The 17,001-nt window shown below is 40.2% G+C and overlaps 1 protein-coding gene across 1 annotated transcript; it reads left to right on the plus strand.

Annotated features, from left to right (window-relative positions):
- The first annotated feature begins 8,679 nt into the window (after positions 1–8,679).
- c21h1orf210 (chromosome 21 C1orf210 homolog) lies at positions 8,680–16,641 on the plus strand. The gene is made up of 5 exons (XM_067373761.1): positions 8,680–8,827; positions 13,152–13,269; positions 13,615–14,065; positions 15,683–15,766; positions 15,883–16,641. Exons 2-5 carry the CDS (start codon positions 13,165–13,167, stop codon positions 16,278–16,280), a joined length of 1,038 nt encoding a protein of 345 aa, XP_067229862.1. The 5' UTR covers positions 8,680–8,827; positions 13,152–13,164; the 3' UTR covers positions 16,281–16,641.
- The last annotated feature ends 360 nt before the right edge of the window (positions 16,642–17,001 follow it).

Genomic DNA, 17,001 nt, shown 5'->3' on the forward strand with positions numbered 1-17,001 from the left:
ATTTTGGGGGCAAAAAAGGTCTATTGTCAAAAGTCTGATGTATAAGTACAACTCACACAGAAGTGGAAGTGGAAATGTTCAAACACTTGATAAAATGATGTGATAAAATCCTTGATTAACATAGCATTTGGACAAGTCACTTCTCTTTTGCAGGGAACTAGGGTTTCAGCTCCCATTACCAAAGGAAATGAGTGTTTTTCAGATGCCAAAGAGGAGTGTGAGACCACCTAAGTGATCAGATGCACAGGCTTTAAACAATAGGTCTGGACACAAGTTTTCCGGTGCAAATTTCAAAAACATTAGGGTGGATTTGGGGTGAATTATAGAAGTCAACAAACATTTAGGAGAAAAAAATTTACATTGGGCAGATGCTTTTATCCAAAGCGACTTATATTGCATGCAAGGTATACATTTCATCAATCAAACCAATGACCTTGGTGTTTCAAGCACCATGCTCTACTGTTTGAGCTATAGTATAAAAAATGCATTAATCATTCGACAAATTTTGTGATTTGTCTATGTATTGTTGTGAGGGTCAAGAGATCGCCTGTAAGAGAGAATGAAAGTAAAATGATGGTGTTAAATGCAGGATGCTGACAGATGCTCTCATGCAAACAGCAATAACAGCAGTTTAAGTGCCAAACATGGATACCTTGACCATTTGTGTCTCCTATAAGTCAAACTGTCCATTGTTGCGGAGCTCAGGTTGTTTTTTCCTGTTAAACAGAGTGAAGGCATCGCAGCTGTACTTACTTGTAGAGTGCTGTGTTTCTCTATTCTTCCCTTCCTCTTTGTTTTTTTTACACACATTCAGTACCAAATCTTTATAATGGTATCAAAGTTGAGAGCTTTGATGATTTATAGCCTACTTATTTCAAAATATAGTTAAAACTCTTTTAAAGGTGCCCTAGAACTTTTTTTTAAAAAAAGATGTAATATAAGTCTTAGTCTATCCCCTGAATGTGTCTGTTAAGTTTCAGCTCAAAATACCCCATAGATTTTTTTTTATTCATTTTTTTAACTGCCTATTTTGGGGCATCATTATAAATGAGCCGATTCAGGGCCTTTAATTCTCGTGCTCCACGCCCACGGAGCTCGCGCTTGCCTTGAACAGTGCATAAACAAAGTTTACACAGCTAATGTAACCCTCAAATCGATCTTTACAAAGTGTTCGTCAAGCATGCGGCATGCATGCGTCGGATCATGTGAGTATTGTATACTGTTATATTGTTTACATTTGATTCTGAATGAATTTGAGGCTGTGCTCCGTGGCTAACGGCTAATGCTACACTGTTGGAGAGATTTATAAAGAATGAAGTTGTGTTTATGAATTATACAGACTGCAAGTGTTTAATAATGAAAATAGTGACGGCTCTTGTCTCCATGAATATAGTAAGAAACTATGGTAACTTTAACCACATTTAACAGTACATTAGCAACATGCTAACGAAACATTTAGAAAGACAATTTACAAATATCACTAAAAATATCATGATATCATGGATCATGTCAGTTATTGTTGCTCCATCTGCCATGTTCTTGCTTGCTTACCTAGTCTGTTGATTCACCTGTGCAGATCCAGATGTTACTGGCTGCCCTTGTCTAATGCCTTTCAATATGTTGGGAACATGGGCTGGCATATGCAAATAGTCAGTGTTATGTTGAGATTTGCCTGTTCTTCTGAGGTCTTTTAAACAAATGAGATGAGGAGGAAACAATGGCGTTTGAGACTCACTGTATGTCATTTCCATGTACTGAACTCTTGTTATTTGACTATGCCAAGATAAATTCAATTTTTCATTCAAGGGCACCTTTAATGAATAGCTACCCATTTCAAAATGTAGTTAAAAAATACAAAATACAATATAAATTTTATAAATATTAGTATTATATAAATATGAAAACATAAATGTTAAATTTAGTTAAAATATGTGTTCGATATTCATGAAATATACAGTATACATTATTTGTATAATGTAATATGAATAATTATAATGAATAATGTATGATGTAAAACATTTTGACTGTTTGATATAAGATAAATAGATACTTACATGGGGCCATATTCATAAAACATCTTAAAGGGATAGTTCACCCAAAAATGAAAATTCTGTCATCATTTACTCACCCTCAAGTTGTTCCAAACCTGCATACATTTCTTTTTTCTGCTGTATACAAAGGAAGATATTTGAAATAATGTTTGTAACCAAGCAAATCTCGCCCCATAGGGGGAAAAAATACTATGCCGGTCAATGGGAGGCGTGGTCTGCTTGGTTACAAACATTCTTCCAAATATCTTCCTTTGTCTAAAGCAGAACAAAAAAAACTTGAGGGTGAGTAAATGATGACAGAATTTTCATTTTTGGATGAACTATCCCTTTAAAGCTAAAAGTAGCTCCTAACTTGCCAAATTAGGAGAAACTCTTAAAAATAATGGCCGTGTTAGTCCCAATTTTAGGACTCCTAAATTTTTGCTCTAAGAGTATTTGAATTCTGCAATCTCTCAAGATGCAGACGTGTGTCACGACTCCTGGGTGATTTATGGTGCGTGTGTGTGTATGTTTATTTACTTACCTGTTGGTGGCAGTTCCTCGCGTGTGCACTAGCCCCTCCCACTCGTTTCGGTAAGTGTTCACCTGTTGTGTCTCATTAGCTGTTTTCTTTAAGTAGCACGCTGTCCTGTCCTTCGTCGCGCGCTCATTGTCTTGGTTGGTCACAGTCACGCTGCCTGGTCCAGTTATTCATTTTCTCTCAGTTTCTGTCTCTGATTCAGTCGCCGGCATCTGGAGGTTTGTCTTTGCCCGGAGTTCACACGTCTGTGAGTGTTCGCGAACTTGACCTCGAGTGAACCCTGCCTTGTTTCCCGGTGAAACTGGTGCGCTTTGTCTTTAGGCGAGATCCAGTCTCCTCCGGGTTGCGGTGAGCTGTCTCTTTCTTTGCTGGTGTGAATCACATCTTCAGTCATCTGTCGTGTGAGGATTTCTCTCCGGTCATCGACCAGAGTGGATTACATCGCTGGACGCCGCGTGTGGTTCTTCACCTGTGAACTGTGACTGTTGTGCTCTGTCTGACCCTCTCTTTATCTCTTCAAAATAAACATTGTGAACTTGCATTTGACTCCGAGACTTCTTCTGACAGAATGAGCGCGCCAGAGATGGAGTCAGCGAGTTCGGAGGGTTCGGATTCCGTGCAGACCGCACTTCATCAGCAGGGAGCGGCAATTGAACGGCATTCGTCAATGTTGAGTGCAGCTGCCAGAGACTTTCGTCTCCTGTCTGAACAATTTTCTGAGCTCAGTACCCGGGTTGAGCAGGTTGTTTCTCCGCTCGGTGAGTGTCTTTCCTCTGTACCCGCTGAGACTACATTTGCAGACCGCGAGCCACACGCGGCGACACCTCCGTCCTTCGATGGCGACCCCAACACCTGTCGGGACTTCCTGCAGCAGTGTGCCCTTGTTTTCGCTCTCCAGCCCCGGCGTTTCGCCGCTTCTACTACTAGGGTGGCTTACGTTTTAACACTACTCACCGGTAGAGCGAGACAGTGGGGAATGGCTGCATGGGGGGCCAGGGCTCCGTGCACGATGTCGTTTGAGGCTCTCGAGACGGAGATGCTGAGTTTGTTTGATCGATCGCTTCGCGGGGACATGGCAGCAGCCGAGCTGGTGAGGCTGCAGCAACGGACCTCTTCCGTCACAGACTATGCCATCGCGTTCAAAACGTTGGCTATTACCTGCGGCTGGAATGATGCGGCGCTTCGGGCTCAGTTTCTCGAAGGTCTCAATCCTGCCATCCAGGACGAGGTCGCTGCAAGGGACCCCCCAGAATCTCTCGAGACGGCGATCGACCTGGCGTTGAGGATCGAGACTCGCCACCGTCAACGAGACCTCCGCCGATCATTTCGACATCTCGCCGTCTCTGAGTCGGAGGAAACCACCGCATCGTCATCTCTTCAAGCGGAGGAGCCCATGCAACTGGGCAAGCTCCGCCTTACCGCTACTGAGAAACAGCGTCGTCTGTCCTGTGGATTGTGCCTGTATTGTGGTAAGGCGGGGCACATCGCTGCTGCATGTCCGGTAAAAGGTACTGCCCGCCGATGACTTTGGGAGTTTCGGTGGGCGTGTCGTCATTAAAGTCTCCCGTAAGCTGCACTACACTACCTGTAATAGTGAACTTTAAACTGACTTCTTTTCATTCACAGGCGTTGTTGGATTCTGGTGCGGAGGCAAGCTTTCTAGATGCCGCTTTGGCCTCATCGTGGAATATTCCTTTTATCCCTCTGTCTTCCTCTCTCTCCGCCTGGACTTTAAAGGGTCAGCATATGGCTGTTATCACCCATCGCACACCCCCTGTGAGTTTGTTTGTCTCTGGCAATCATCGTGAGGAGATCGAATTTTATTTGTTAGAGGATTCTCAATCTCCAGTCATTTTAGGTCATGACTGGCTGACCAAACATAATCCTCACGTTGATTGGCAGAACGGTGTTGTGTTGTCTTGGAAGTCTTCGTGTCATGTTTCATGTCTTGGTCCTGCTCCTTCTCCTGTCGTCTGTTCTTCTTCTCAGGTTCCGGCCGTTGATCTCTCGGGGGTCCCGGCGGAGTACTCCAATCTGTATCAGGTGTTCAGTAAGGCTCGGGCTACTTCCCTACCTCCTCACCGGTCGTATTATTACGAAATCAAACTTCTCTCAGGTACTTCTCCGCCTAAGGGTCGTATATTTTCCCTTTCTAAACCAGAAAGAGAGGCTATGGATAAGTACATCAATGAAGCTTTAAATGCCGGTCTCATTCGCCGCTCCTCGTCTCCAGCTGGTGCTGGATTTTTCTTTGTTAAAAAGAAAGACGGGTCTCTTCGTCCGTGCATTGATTACAGAGGGCTGAACGACATTACTGTTAAGAATAAGTACCCCTTGCCTTTAATGTCGTCAGCGTTCGAGTTGTTACAGGGAGCGCACGTGTTTACCAAGTTAGATCTGCACAACGCTTATCACTTGGTACGCATCAAAGAGGGCGATGAGTGGAAGACAGCCTTTAATACACCATCAGGGCACTGGGAATACTGCGTTTTACCGCTCTGCCTTTGTAACGCACCAGCTGTCTTCCAAACCATGGTCAACGAAGTGCTGGGGGACATGATTAACAAGTTTGTCTTTGTGTATCTTGATGACATTCTCATCTTTTCTCCCTCTATGCAGATACACACCCAGCATGTTCGCCAGGTTTTACAACGGCTTTTAGAGAATCAGCTCTTTGTTAAGGCGGAGAAGTGCGAGTTCCACAAGGAGTCGGTTTCGTTTCTGGGTTTCGTCATAGCCGAGGGAGAGATTCGTCCCGATCCCGCTAAAGTTAAAGCGGTCGCCGAATGGCCAGTGCCCGACACTCGTAAGGAGCTTCAGCGATTTCTGGGTTTCGCCAATTTTTACCGGCGTTTCATCAGAAACTTTGGTCAGATCGCTAAACCTCTTACCGCTCTCACTTCTTCTAAAGTGTGTTTCCATTGGGATAAGGAGGCTCAGGTAGCCTTTGATGAATTAAAGTCCCGTTTCATCTCTGCGCCTGTTCTTTCTATTCCCAATCCGGCTAAGCAATTCATAGTGGAAGTGGATGCATCTGATGTCGGGGTAGGCGCCGTTTTATCTCAGCGATCTCCCGTTGACGGGAAAGTGCATCCGTGCGCTTTTTTCTCTCACCGGTTAAACCCAGCGGAACGAAATTACGACATAGGTAATCGGGAGCTGCTGGTGGTTAGACTCGCATTGGGTGAGTGGCGTCACTGGTTGGAGGGAACCTCTGAGCCCTTTCTGGTCTGGACGGATCATAAAAATTTGGAATATGTCCGTTCAGCTAGAAGATTAACATCTAGACAGGCTCGCTGGGCACTTTTTTTCGACCGTTTTAACTTCACCCTCTCGTACCGGCCAGGTTCTAAAAACACTAAACCGGATGCTCTCTCCCGTCTGTTCGAAGGTTCTGAGTCTGAGCGGACCGAAACCATTCTTCCGGAAGGGTGAATGGTCGGTGCCCTCGTGTGGGGAATCGAACAGGGGGTGAGGGAGGCCGGCCGAGAGGGGGAAGTTCCGGAGGGGTGTCCGGCGGGTCGTCTATGGGTTCCTGAGCGTTTACGTTCCGATGTCATCCGGTGGGGTCATGAATCCAGGTTTGTCGGCCATCCGGGAGTTCGGAGAACGTTGGCTGCCATCCGTCAACGTTTCTGGTGGCCTTCCATGGCTACGGACGTCAGACAGTTTGTATTAGCCTGTTCAGTCTGTGCTCGTAACAAGACTTCTAATCAACCTCCCGCTGGTTTGCTTAAATCTTTGCCCGTGCCCTCCCGCCCTTGGTCTCATATAGCCCTTGATTTTGTCACCGGCTTACCGGCGTCTGATGGTAACACTGTCGTATTGACTGTGGTGGATCGTTTCTCTAAAGCGGTTCATTTTAAACCCCTACCTAAACTCCCTTCTGCCAAAGAGATGGCTCAGGTTTTGATTAATCACGTCTTTCGGTTACACGGTATTCCGACTGATGTAGTTTCAGATAGGGGTCCTCAGTTCATCTCTCGTTTTTGGCAGGAGTTTTGTAGACAGATCGGCGCTACAGCCAGCTTGTCTTCTGGTTACCACCCGCAAACCAATGGGCAATGCGAACAGGCTAATCAGGATCTCGGTCGAATGCTTCGCTGTCTGTCGTCACAATATCCGAACTCTTGGTGCCAACAGCTTCCATGGGTCGAGTATTCTCATAATTCTCTTCCCGTTGCGTCTACTAATATGTCCCCGTTTGAGTTGTCTATCGGTTTTCAACCTCCCCTTTTCCCATCACAGGAGCCCGACGCAGCGGTTCCGTCTGCTTTAGCTTTCGTGCACAGGTGCAGACGCACTTGGCGGAGAGCTAAATCACTTTTATTACAGAACTCCAGACGAACCAAAGCTGCGGCTGACCGTCACCGGCGACCTCCACCCCGTTATGTGTGTGGACAAAAGGTATGGCTTTCCACCAAGGATTTGCCTCTCCGTGAGCCTTCTCGTAAGCTGGCTCCTCGTTTCATTGGGCCATACAGTATATCTAAGGTCATTAATCCGGTAACGGTAAAGCTTAAGTTACCTCTTACTCTTGGTCGGGTTCACCCTGTTTTTCATGTATCCAGGGTTAAACCTGTGTTTTTTGTCCCTAATAATTCCTCCGCCTCTGCCCCCAACCCCCCCGCCCCTCGTCTAGTGGATGGTGCTCCTGCTTATACAGTTAGGAGGATACTAGATTCTCGTCGCAGGGGCAGAGGTTTTCAGTATTTAGTGGACTGGGAGGGTTACGGTCCGGAGGAGAGGTGCTGGGTTCCGGCCCGGGATATACTGGATCCTGGTCTGATCGAGGACTTCCGTCGACGACAGGGTGAGTCTTCATAGAGCCCGTCCGGTGCCGGTCCTGGGGGGAGGGATACTGTCACGACTCCTGGGTGATTTATGGTGCGTGTGTGTGTATGTTTATTTACTTACCTGTTGGTGGCAGTTCCTCGCGTGTGCACTAGCCCCTCCCACTCGTTTCGGTAAGTGTTCACCTGTTGTGTCTCATTAGCTGTTTTCTTTAAGTAGCACCCTGTCCTGTCCTTCGTCGCGCGCTCATTGTCTTGGTTGGTCACAGTCACGCTGTCTGGTCCAGTTATTCATTTTCTCTCAGTTTCTGTCTCTGATTCAGTCGCCGGCATCTGGAGGTTTGTCTTTGCCCGGAGTTCACACGTCTGTGAGTGTTCGTGAACTTGACCTCGAGTGAACCCTGCCTTGTTTCCCGGTGAAACTGGTGCGCTTTGTCTTTAGGCGAGATCCAGTCTCCTCCGGGTTGCGGTGAGCTGTCTCTTTCTTTGCTGGTGTGAATCACATCTTCAGTCATCTGTCGTGTGAGGATTTCTCTCCGGTCATCGACCAGAGTGGATTACATCGCTGGACGCCGCGTGTGGTTCTTCACCTGTGAACTGTGACTGTTGTGCTCTGTCTGACCCTCTCTTTATCTCTTCAAAATAAACATTGTGAACTTGCATTTGACTCCGAGACTTCTTCTGACAACGTGTAAGAGGACAAACCTGATCTATACTTGTTTAATTAGTGACTACAGCCTACATTTTAAAATCTTTATTTGAATATGGCAACATGCTACATCATTCTACAATATGATTAAATCACTGACAGACATCCATCCTCTATCAGCCAATCGCTGTGGGCATAGTTAGAAAACTTGTTGACATCCTGTACAATGAGGTCAACCCCACCTTTTCTCCCTATTCCTTAGCAAAAGTTGGTTCCAGCAGCTCTGTGAATAGGTTTTAAAAGGAAACTCTCACCTAAGAACTTTCACTGCTATTTAGGAGAACTCTTAGTGGTAAGATAAAATGTTTCGTGCATAAGACTCCTGGAGTTTGTTAACAAACAATGCAGTCCTTGTAATGTTGTAAACTGTACAAAACATGGAGTTCATTAAAAACATTCCTTCAATATAATTTGACATGAAGTACCACAGTGTCTGAGAACGAAATCGACCACCAACTGCACTGAACACTTCAGGTTAAGATAATTTATGTGTGCCATCAGTTCAAATGTCAACTGCAAGGTGAAAGAGAAGAAGCAGTGACCCATTCGACATTCAGTTACAAATTAACTTATTCTGATAATAGCATGCTAAAGACACACCTCACACCCGCAACCTTTGCACAACCTACCTGCCATTTCCTTAATCTTGGAAATGGCTAACAAAAATGAACCTGTCCATGATAAAATGTGACGTCTGAAGAGAAAAAACTTCAGTTTTGACATATTCTTAATAACCGGAAGAACTGAATCGCAGGTAAGTTGCCTCACTATGCACTTTTTCAATGAATTCTGATGCTTACATTCATCACTATGTATGTTTATTATATAACTTGTAACATGACAAAAACATTGCAAAGTCCTAAATGTGCCAAATCACTTTGGCACATATGAGCAGGAGAACAATATCTTAGTACATCATTCTAGGTTGCTAGTTTAATGTCTAATGATCACACATTCCTGTCAACCCTCATGTCATTTAACATTCTGTTGTTAACCACAACAAGCCAACTGTGTAGGGAAGAGAAGGTAGACTATTACTGGAATCAACATGGTTAACCGCACGTAGGCTACTAGCCAGACGGATAAGACTTAACAATATTGTCCAATGTATCACAGGAAAATTTAAAAAGGTAGGCCTCATCTAAATCCTATTTTATTGTTATTTTGTTGCATTGCACTATAATGTTAATTTAAAAAGATATATATTAAGGATAAACATAAACAATTTCTTTTTAAAATTTCAGGAACTTCATGCAGGTAACAATTAAACTGATAATTCAAAAGCTGTGTTGAACAGCATAATTCTGAGTTTCTTTTATGTGCTACAACAGCAATGCAAAGTCCTTAGTGCCAATGTAATCAGTAACAAACAATGCAGGAGTAGAAGGGGAGGGTGTGTATGTGGTGTATACATGATCTTGGGGAGGTCAAGTGAAAGATTTCTTTTTGTGCCGTATTTCCGCAGTGTGTTCGGACCCATACCGAGAGGTCTGGGAAAACATCTGGGGGCTGTTAATTTAATTAAAGTAGCATAAGAAGATAAAGGACAACTCAGGTTCAGTTACTGTACTTCTACCACACCTTTTCTAAAGATATCTTTCTCACATTTATAATGATACGTACATACAGACACTTCCATTTGGCTGGCTCTTAGATCATGCAGGTATGCTGTTACGGGGGCGTCTTGAGGCAGGAAGAGATAAAAGCAGCTCCTGAGGAGTGTTTACCGCCAGCAGTGCTGAAATGAATAGTGGGAGAGTGAGGGAGTAAGAGGAAGGGCCCCTATAAAAAATTATTGAACGAAAAGTGGCCTCTGTGGAAGTCACAAGGAGATAAACAGGAAATGCTAAAGCCTGTGAGGTGGACATATTCATATAAAATCCCCACCTTGTCAAATAGTTGCGCTTTGAGATCGGGTTGTTTAGTCTTCTTCAGTACATCACTTTTTTTTTTTTACTATAAGATAAGACAAGCAGTCAATCTTTAATTTCCAGTATTGAGTATTAAAAGAGCAGTTTCATGTCTATCCTTGTATTCTTCAACTAGTCAAGGTTGATATGTAAAGTAATTAGAAAGATTTATAAAGTAATTAGTAATGCCATACTTTTTAGTGAGAGTAATTAGTACAGTAATCTAATTACACTGTTGAAGATGTAATAAGTAGCTAGTAATTAATTACTTTTTTAAGAGTAACTTACCCTACACTGTTTCCAGTAAAATTGTTTTAAGATAACAGTAACCTAGTAACATTATTGGATTTATGATTGATTTTTTAACATATTTGCAATCGTTATTTAACTGGTCATGAACAAGTTCTTTGAAAAGCATTTTAGCAGCACACATTGACTTTATTGTTTTTTACTGAACTTTTTTTGTACTTTATTGCCCTTATTACGTGACTCTCTGGAATCTTGGATTCTGATTGGTCAGTTGCAGCATTCTGTGGTTAAATATGTTTGCATAATGATGACTAAACTGTATAATCGAACATTGTCCTATGGTGGGAATTTCCTAAATAGCTGGTGTTAGTTTCATGTCTTTAGTATCACTCTTTCTTCACATTAAAGTAAAACAATTGAAAGTGGGGGGAAATTCTCAATATGAAATAAATGTTTTTTTCTAGTTCATGTTGGCCACAATTATTGGCACCCAATTATTGCAACGTCCTTTCCCCAAGATAACAGCTCTGAGTCTTCTTCTATAATGCCTGATGAGTTTGGAGAACACCTGAGGAGAGATCAGAGACCATTCCTTCATACAGAATCTCTCCAGATCCTTCAGATTCCAGCTCCATGTTGGTGCTTCTTCTCTTCAGTTCACTCCACTCATTTTCTATATAGGGTTCAGGTCAGGGGACTGGGATGGCCATGGCAGAAGCTTCATTTTGTGCTCAGAGACAAATTTTTGTGTTGATTTTGATTGTTTTGGATCATTGTCATTAAAGATATCTAGCAGAATTGGTCAGGTTTCGATTTTTTTAATCTGTTGGTAAACCCTATCTGGTGGGTTTGCTGCCAAAAATAGATTTTTCTTAAAACCCTCCCTAACAGCTTGTGGTGATGTAGGTGCTGTTTGTTTGTTCGTTTGTTTGTTTGCTTGTTTTTTTTAGGCTTTCTGACCCAGTGACTCAACTATTTTCTGCAGTTCTCCAATTGTGATCCTTGGAGAGTCTTTGGCCACTCAAACTTTCCTCCTCACTGTGCATTAGGACAGTATAGACACATGTCTTCTTCTAGACAGATTTGTAACATCTTTAGTTGATTGGAACTTCTTAAAGGATTAGTTCACTTTCAAATTAAAATTTCCTGATAATTTATTCACCCCCCATGTCATACAAGATGTTCATGTCATTCTTTCTTCAGTCTAAAAGAAATTAAGGTTTTTGATGAAAACATTCCAGGATTTTTCTCCATATAGTGGACTTCAATGGCCTCCAAACGGTTGAAGGTCAAAGGTCAAGGTCAAGTGTATTACTGCCCTCCACAGGTCAAAGTTTTAACTAAATTGTCATATACAATATGCTAGTGCAAATATATAACAATTAGTTCAAACTTTGACCTGTGGAGGGCAGTAATACACTTAGCAGTGTCTACACTGCTGGAATTCTAATAGAGAAGAAGAAGAGAGCTAGTTCAAGATGAGCATTTATGGTTAAAACGTATATAGTTTTTTTTTTTTTTTTAGAAAATGAGTGATGGTTTCTCTAGATAAGACCCTTATTCCTCATCTGGGATCGCGTAGAACGCTTTGAAGCTGCACTGAAACTGTAATTTTGACCGTTTGGGCTCCACTGAAGTCCACTATATGGAGAATAATCCAGGAATGTTTTCATCAAAAATCTTAATTTCTTTTCGACTGAAGAGAGAAAGACATGGACATCTTGGATGACATGGGAGTGAGTAAATTATCAGGAAATTTTTATTTGAAAGTGAACTAATCCTTTAATTATTGCCCTGATGGTAGAAATGGTCATTTTCAATGCTTTAGCTATATCCTTACAGCCACTTTCTACAATCTTTCACTGCACGTTAGAACTATATTTTTTGTTTTACTCATTGTGATGGATGATTACTGGAATTTAGATTTTCTGTTTCCTCATATATGTATTCCTGTGGAACAGGAAGTCACATTTTCATGCTCCTAGTCACCCTGGTGTGCTAAAAAAACATAAATATGAATGGGAATATACTTCAGAGATATTTTACTCATAAGAATTTCTAGGGGTGCCAATAATTGTAGGCAGCTTGCATTGGAGAAAAATTAGTTTTTATGATATAATGTGAGTTTCCCTCCACTTTCAATTGTTTTATTTCGATGAAAGGTTAGAATTTTGTATTTTTTTTTAAATGAAAGATCAAAAGGATAAATAAATAAATAAATAATGCAGATTTATTTCCACATCCATATTTGCTTATATTTATCAAGGGTGCCAATTAGTCTGGAGTTGCAATAAAGTGAAATATAGTATTAAATATACCCCTTTAGGCTGATAAAAATCTAAACTACCCTTTCAGAGATTATTTGGCATAACCGACTGTACATTATTTCTTACATAGTGCTACACTGTACTCTGTCTTGTTTACTTTGTGTGTCTCATAAATATGATGTTGTTTGCAGTAGGGTGTGCTGAGTCTTGTGGTGAGTTATTAAATGTGTCAGCATGTAAGAGTTCCTGATTATTGTTGAATTTTATATTTTCACAAATGAGTGAAAATGTTGCAATTAATAATATGCCACAAGGTCAAATAAGTTTACACAGTCACTAATTATAATAAAATATGATAATAAAAACTTTACATTTACAAGCAAACATTACAGAAAATGCTATTAAAATGGAAAAATAAAATTAACTATGTATAACATTTATATAATATATACATTATTTTAATATTTACTCTTTTTTTGTTGAAAGAATAGAAAAACACTTGCACACTGTCAACCTTGACTACCCATTAAAACGTAAAATAATATGATGTTATATATTTATAAAGTTGCAGCAGAACTCAAACTCTCGCAGCATCTCAAGGCCATTTCTCTGGTTGCCATTTATCATCTTTCTTTAATTGTGATTTCTACAGGAAGCAGGAAAACATGGGGTCTGCTACACACACAGTGTGTGTGCTCCTGTGTTTTTGGGTCTCAGGATCATGCTACACACTCCAGACCTTGGGTCCATGTACGGTCAACAGAGAGACGGTGAGGAAAAACAACACACACTCTGGCCTCTTTTGTTCCCCGAGCCAGAGCAAGTGCTGCTACATCAGGAGTATCCTGTTTGTAGGCATTTGTTTCCTGTTTTTGGTGACAGAGTTTTACCCAGTCTGGAAGTAGTTTATCTCGTGAGAAAATAAAAGTGTTGTTATTTTTTTATTTGAAACGGCAAGTGGGTGATCTTCCTTCTTTAAAATCTTTATAGAATAGGGTAAAATTATTTTCATGTAAACACTGTTTTTTAATCCTCATATGTCTAATACCGTTTCATTACACAAGACGTTCCAGAAGTACGTTTCACAATCATATAATTCTTTATTCTTTCTTCAGGCTGCATTTGACTGCAGTGGGAAAACACTTACGTCAATACCACAGCACATCTGGATGAATGTGACCGAGTTGGATCTGTCTGACAATCTGTTAGACTTAACCCACAGTGACAGCTTCAAGCGCCTGAACCTCTTCAGCCACTTGGTCACACTGAACCTATCAGGCAACTACCTCCCTCTACTGTTAAAAGACCATCTTTACAGCCTTTCTTCTCTTAAAGTACTAGACCTGAGTAGGTGCAAACTGGCCGCGGTGGAGGCAAACGCTCTGACCAGCCTCTCCAGTTTACAGATGCTCTTCCTGGGGAACATTCCATCTGCTGCAGTTCAAGACCTGAGACTGAATCAGTTTGTTCAACTCGGAGGAGAACCTAATAACAGACAGGAAGTGGGAAACAGAGTAAAGTTGATCAGAGACTCAAAGAGCATGACACAGGATGACCACAATGATGGTATGAAAACTACTGTCTTGTATTTATTTTGTTTGTTACTTGGGTCAGTGATGTATATCACCTAGTTTCTATTCCTTAGGAATGCACTACATTGGTTTTTATATGGATTTAAAACACTTTCACCATCAAGTCATACCAGCTTATACCATTTTCAAGAAAAGTTTTGGCTTTAAAATGTCATGTGGTAAAACCATCAAGTAAAACGTTATAACACACACCATCCTAATCATTATTTTTTAAAAAGTTTTTAAATATTAAATTATTGAATTCACAAAACTTTGTTATTATTATACATTCTAAATTCATAAACAGGATTACATTTTTGGGGAGTCATTCCATATGACATTTAACAATGCTAATCTTGCCTTGTCATAGAAAGATAAAACTGTCTAATATTTTAAAACTGACTGACATTGACACTGTCACATATAATTTTTGTTTTATGCTTTTTCTCTACTTGTTGGTTGCACCACATTGTCTACATTTGTGGACAAAAGTTTTTTAAAAAATATTAATAAGCAGTCAAACAATTTTATTTTTAAAGAAATAATAATAGCCTATTTCCTGATAATTCACTCATCCCCATGTCATCCAAGATGTTCATGTCATTCTTTCTTCACTCAAAAAGAAATTAAGGTTTTTGATGAAAACATTCCAGGATTTTTCTCCATATAGTGGACTTTAATGGACTCCAAACGGTTGAAGGTCAAAATTACAGTTTCAGTGCAGCTTCAAAGCATTCTACACGATCCCAGACGAAAAATAAGGGTCTTATCTAGAGAAACCATCGCTCATTTTCTAAAAAATAAATAAAATTTATATACGTTTTAACCATAAATGCTTATCTTGAAGGTCAAAGTTTGAACTGAATTGTCATATACAATATGCTAGTGCAAGTATATAACAATTAGTTCAAACTTTGACCTGTGGAGGGCAGTAATACACTTAGCAGTGTCTACACTGCCGGAATTCTAATAGAGAAGAAGAAGAAGAGAGCTAGTTTAAGATGAGCATTTATGGCTAAAACGTATATAATTTAAAAAAAAATTTTAGAAAATGAGCGATGGTTTCTCTAGATAAGACCCTTATTCTTCGTCTGGGATCATGTTGAAACTGTAATTTTGACCTTCAACCGTTTGGGGTCCATTGAAGTCCACTATATGGAGAAAACTCCTGGAATGTTTTCATCAAAAACCTTAATTTCTTTTCGACTGAAGAAAGAAGGACATGGACATCTTGGATGACATGGGGGTGAGTAAATTATCAGGAAATTTTAATTTGAAAGTGAACTAATCCTTTAATTATGTTTTTTTATTTTTTTATTTTGACTGTGTGCCCCATCCAAAATAATACTAGTTATATTATTTTTAATACAGGAATTTAAAAAACAAAACAAAAAAAACAGCTCATGATAAAAATGTGTATTCCGGTAATTATGTGAGTGAACTGAATGTTGGACTAAATTATTGTAGATGGGCCATATCTTTAATTTTCTATGTATTAATTATATTTATATGGACAAAAAAAAGCTATTTGAATGCCCCAAGACATTTTGTCTTTCTCTAAAAATGGACATACTCTGTCTAATTTCAATATCAATTATTTTTCTCATGGCAGGATATTCTAAAGATGTCAACCATGGAGCCTTCCTCCGTAAACTACTCACAGTGGAAACAAACATTACAACCACTACAAATAATGGTCAAAATCTCTTTTTTTTCTTTAATAATGTAGATTATTACCTGTGATTTCCAACTTTTTTAATCCTGCATACAGCTGAGATGCAGCTAACCATTATAAATACAATTTTTTTTTAGGAACAAAGGCCACAGGCATTGATGATCCAAAAATGTCTTCAGAGAGCTGGAAGGTCCTTGTGGCTGTTCTGGTGTCAGCTATCAGCCTCTCCGTTCTTATCGCTTTGATGGCCAAATTCAAAGTTGTGCACAAGTATCTGGCAAGCTACAGACACTCCAGGCTCAGCGAAGTAGACGCCACGAGTCAGTGTGACACTGCAAACTTTGAGGTGGGATTCTCGAGCCACGGTGGCCCAGGGATTCGCACAGCCGCATCTACCAATGACAATGAAGAGGATGATGATGGGTTTATTGAAGATAACTATATACAAGCGAGTGAGAGTGAGAGAGCCACAAGAGCAGCAGCAGCACTGACTGATGATGAGGAGGAGGAGGAGATTGAATTTAGTATTGGTTAGCCTCATTAAGTCTAATCTTATTTGGTAATATTTATAATAACTTGCATTAATAAGTTACTAACAAACATTCAATATTTCAGAATTATTAGTTAAACTATTCATTGAGAAAAATTAATATAAAGTGCCCCCAGCAGCCTATCTAATGCAATGAAATTGTGCCAAATAGATTCTTGGGACACTTTATGAAAGTATTTGAAAATATATAAATCAAAGTTTAATTACATTTGAATGTAGGCCTTAATAAACTAATGATCTGTTAAGCATTTTATATACATTTGTTAACATTATTAAGGAAAGTTATTTTAAATCATGATATTAATAATCATTAACGTTTAAAAATGTGTCCTTTTCTAATTTGCATTTACATTTACTATTATTTGTCTTCTTATACATTTTGTCTTTTGTATGTTTTACTATTTCTAAAATAAATGATTTTTTGAATGTTTTTCTTTTATTGGCCACTGGGCGCCGCCGTTGTGCCTAGAGGTAAATGATTACAATTTTATTATTGACATTAAATATATTTGGATATTGTTTATAAATGGTATATAACACAAAGTAAACTTTACATGGCATTCACATTATACTAAACGAATGCAGTCAGTGTTAGTGGGATTTTTATCCGTCTCTACTGTTCAATAAGGAATCGTCTTGTCACCTTAAAGTAGTTGAAGTTACGTCACGCCGCTTCAACATTGCAATCGATGGACGCGTCAAAACT

Source organism: Chanodichthys erythropterus, chromosome 21 (assembly GCF_024489055.1).
Source record: "Chanodichthys erythropterus isolate Z2021 chromosome 21, ASM2448905v1, whole genome shotgun sequence".
NCBI lineage: Eukaryota > Metazoa > Chordata > Actinopteri > Cypriniformes > Xenocyprididae > Chanodichthys > Chanodichthys erythropterus.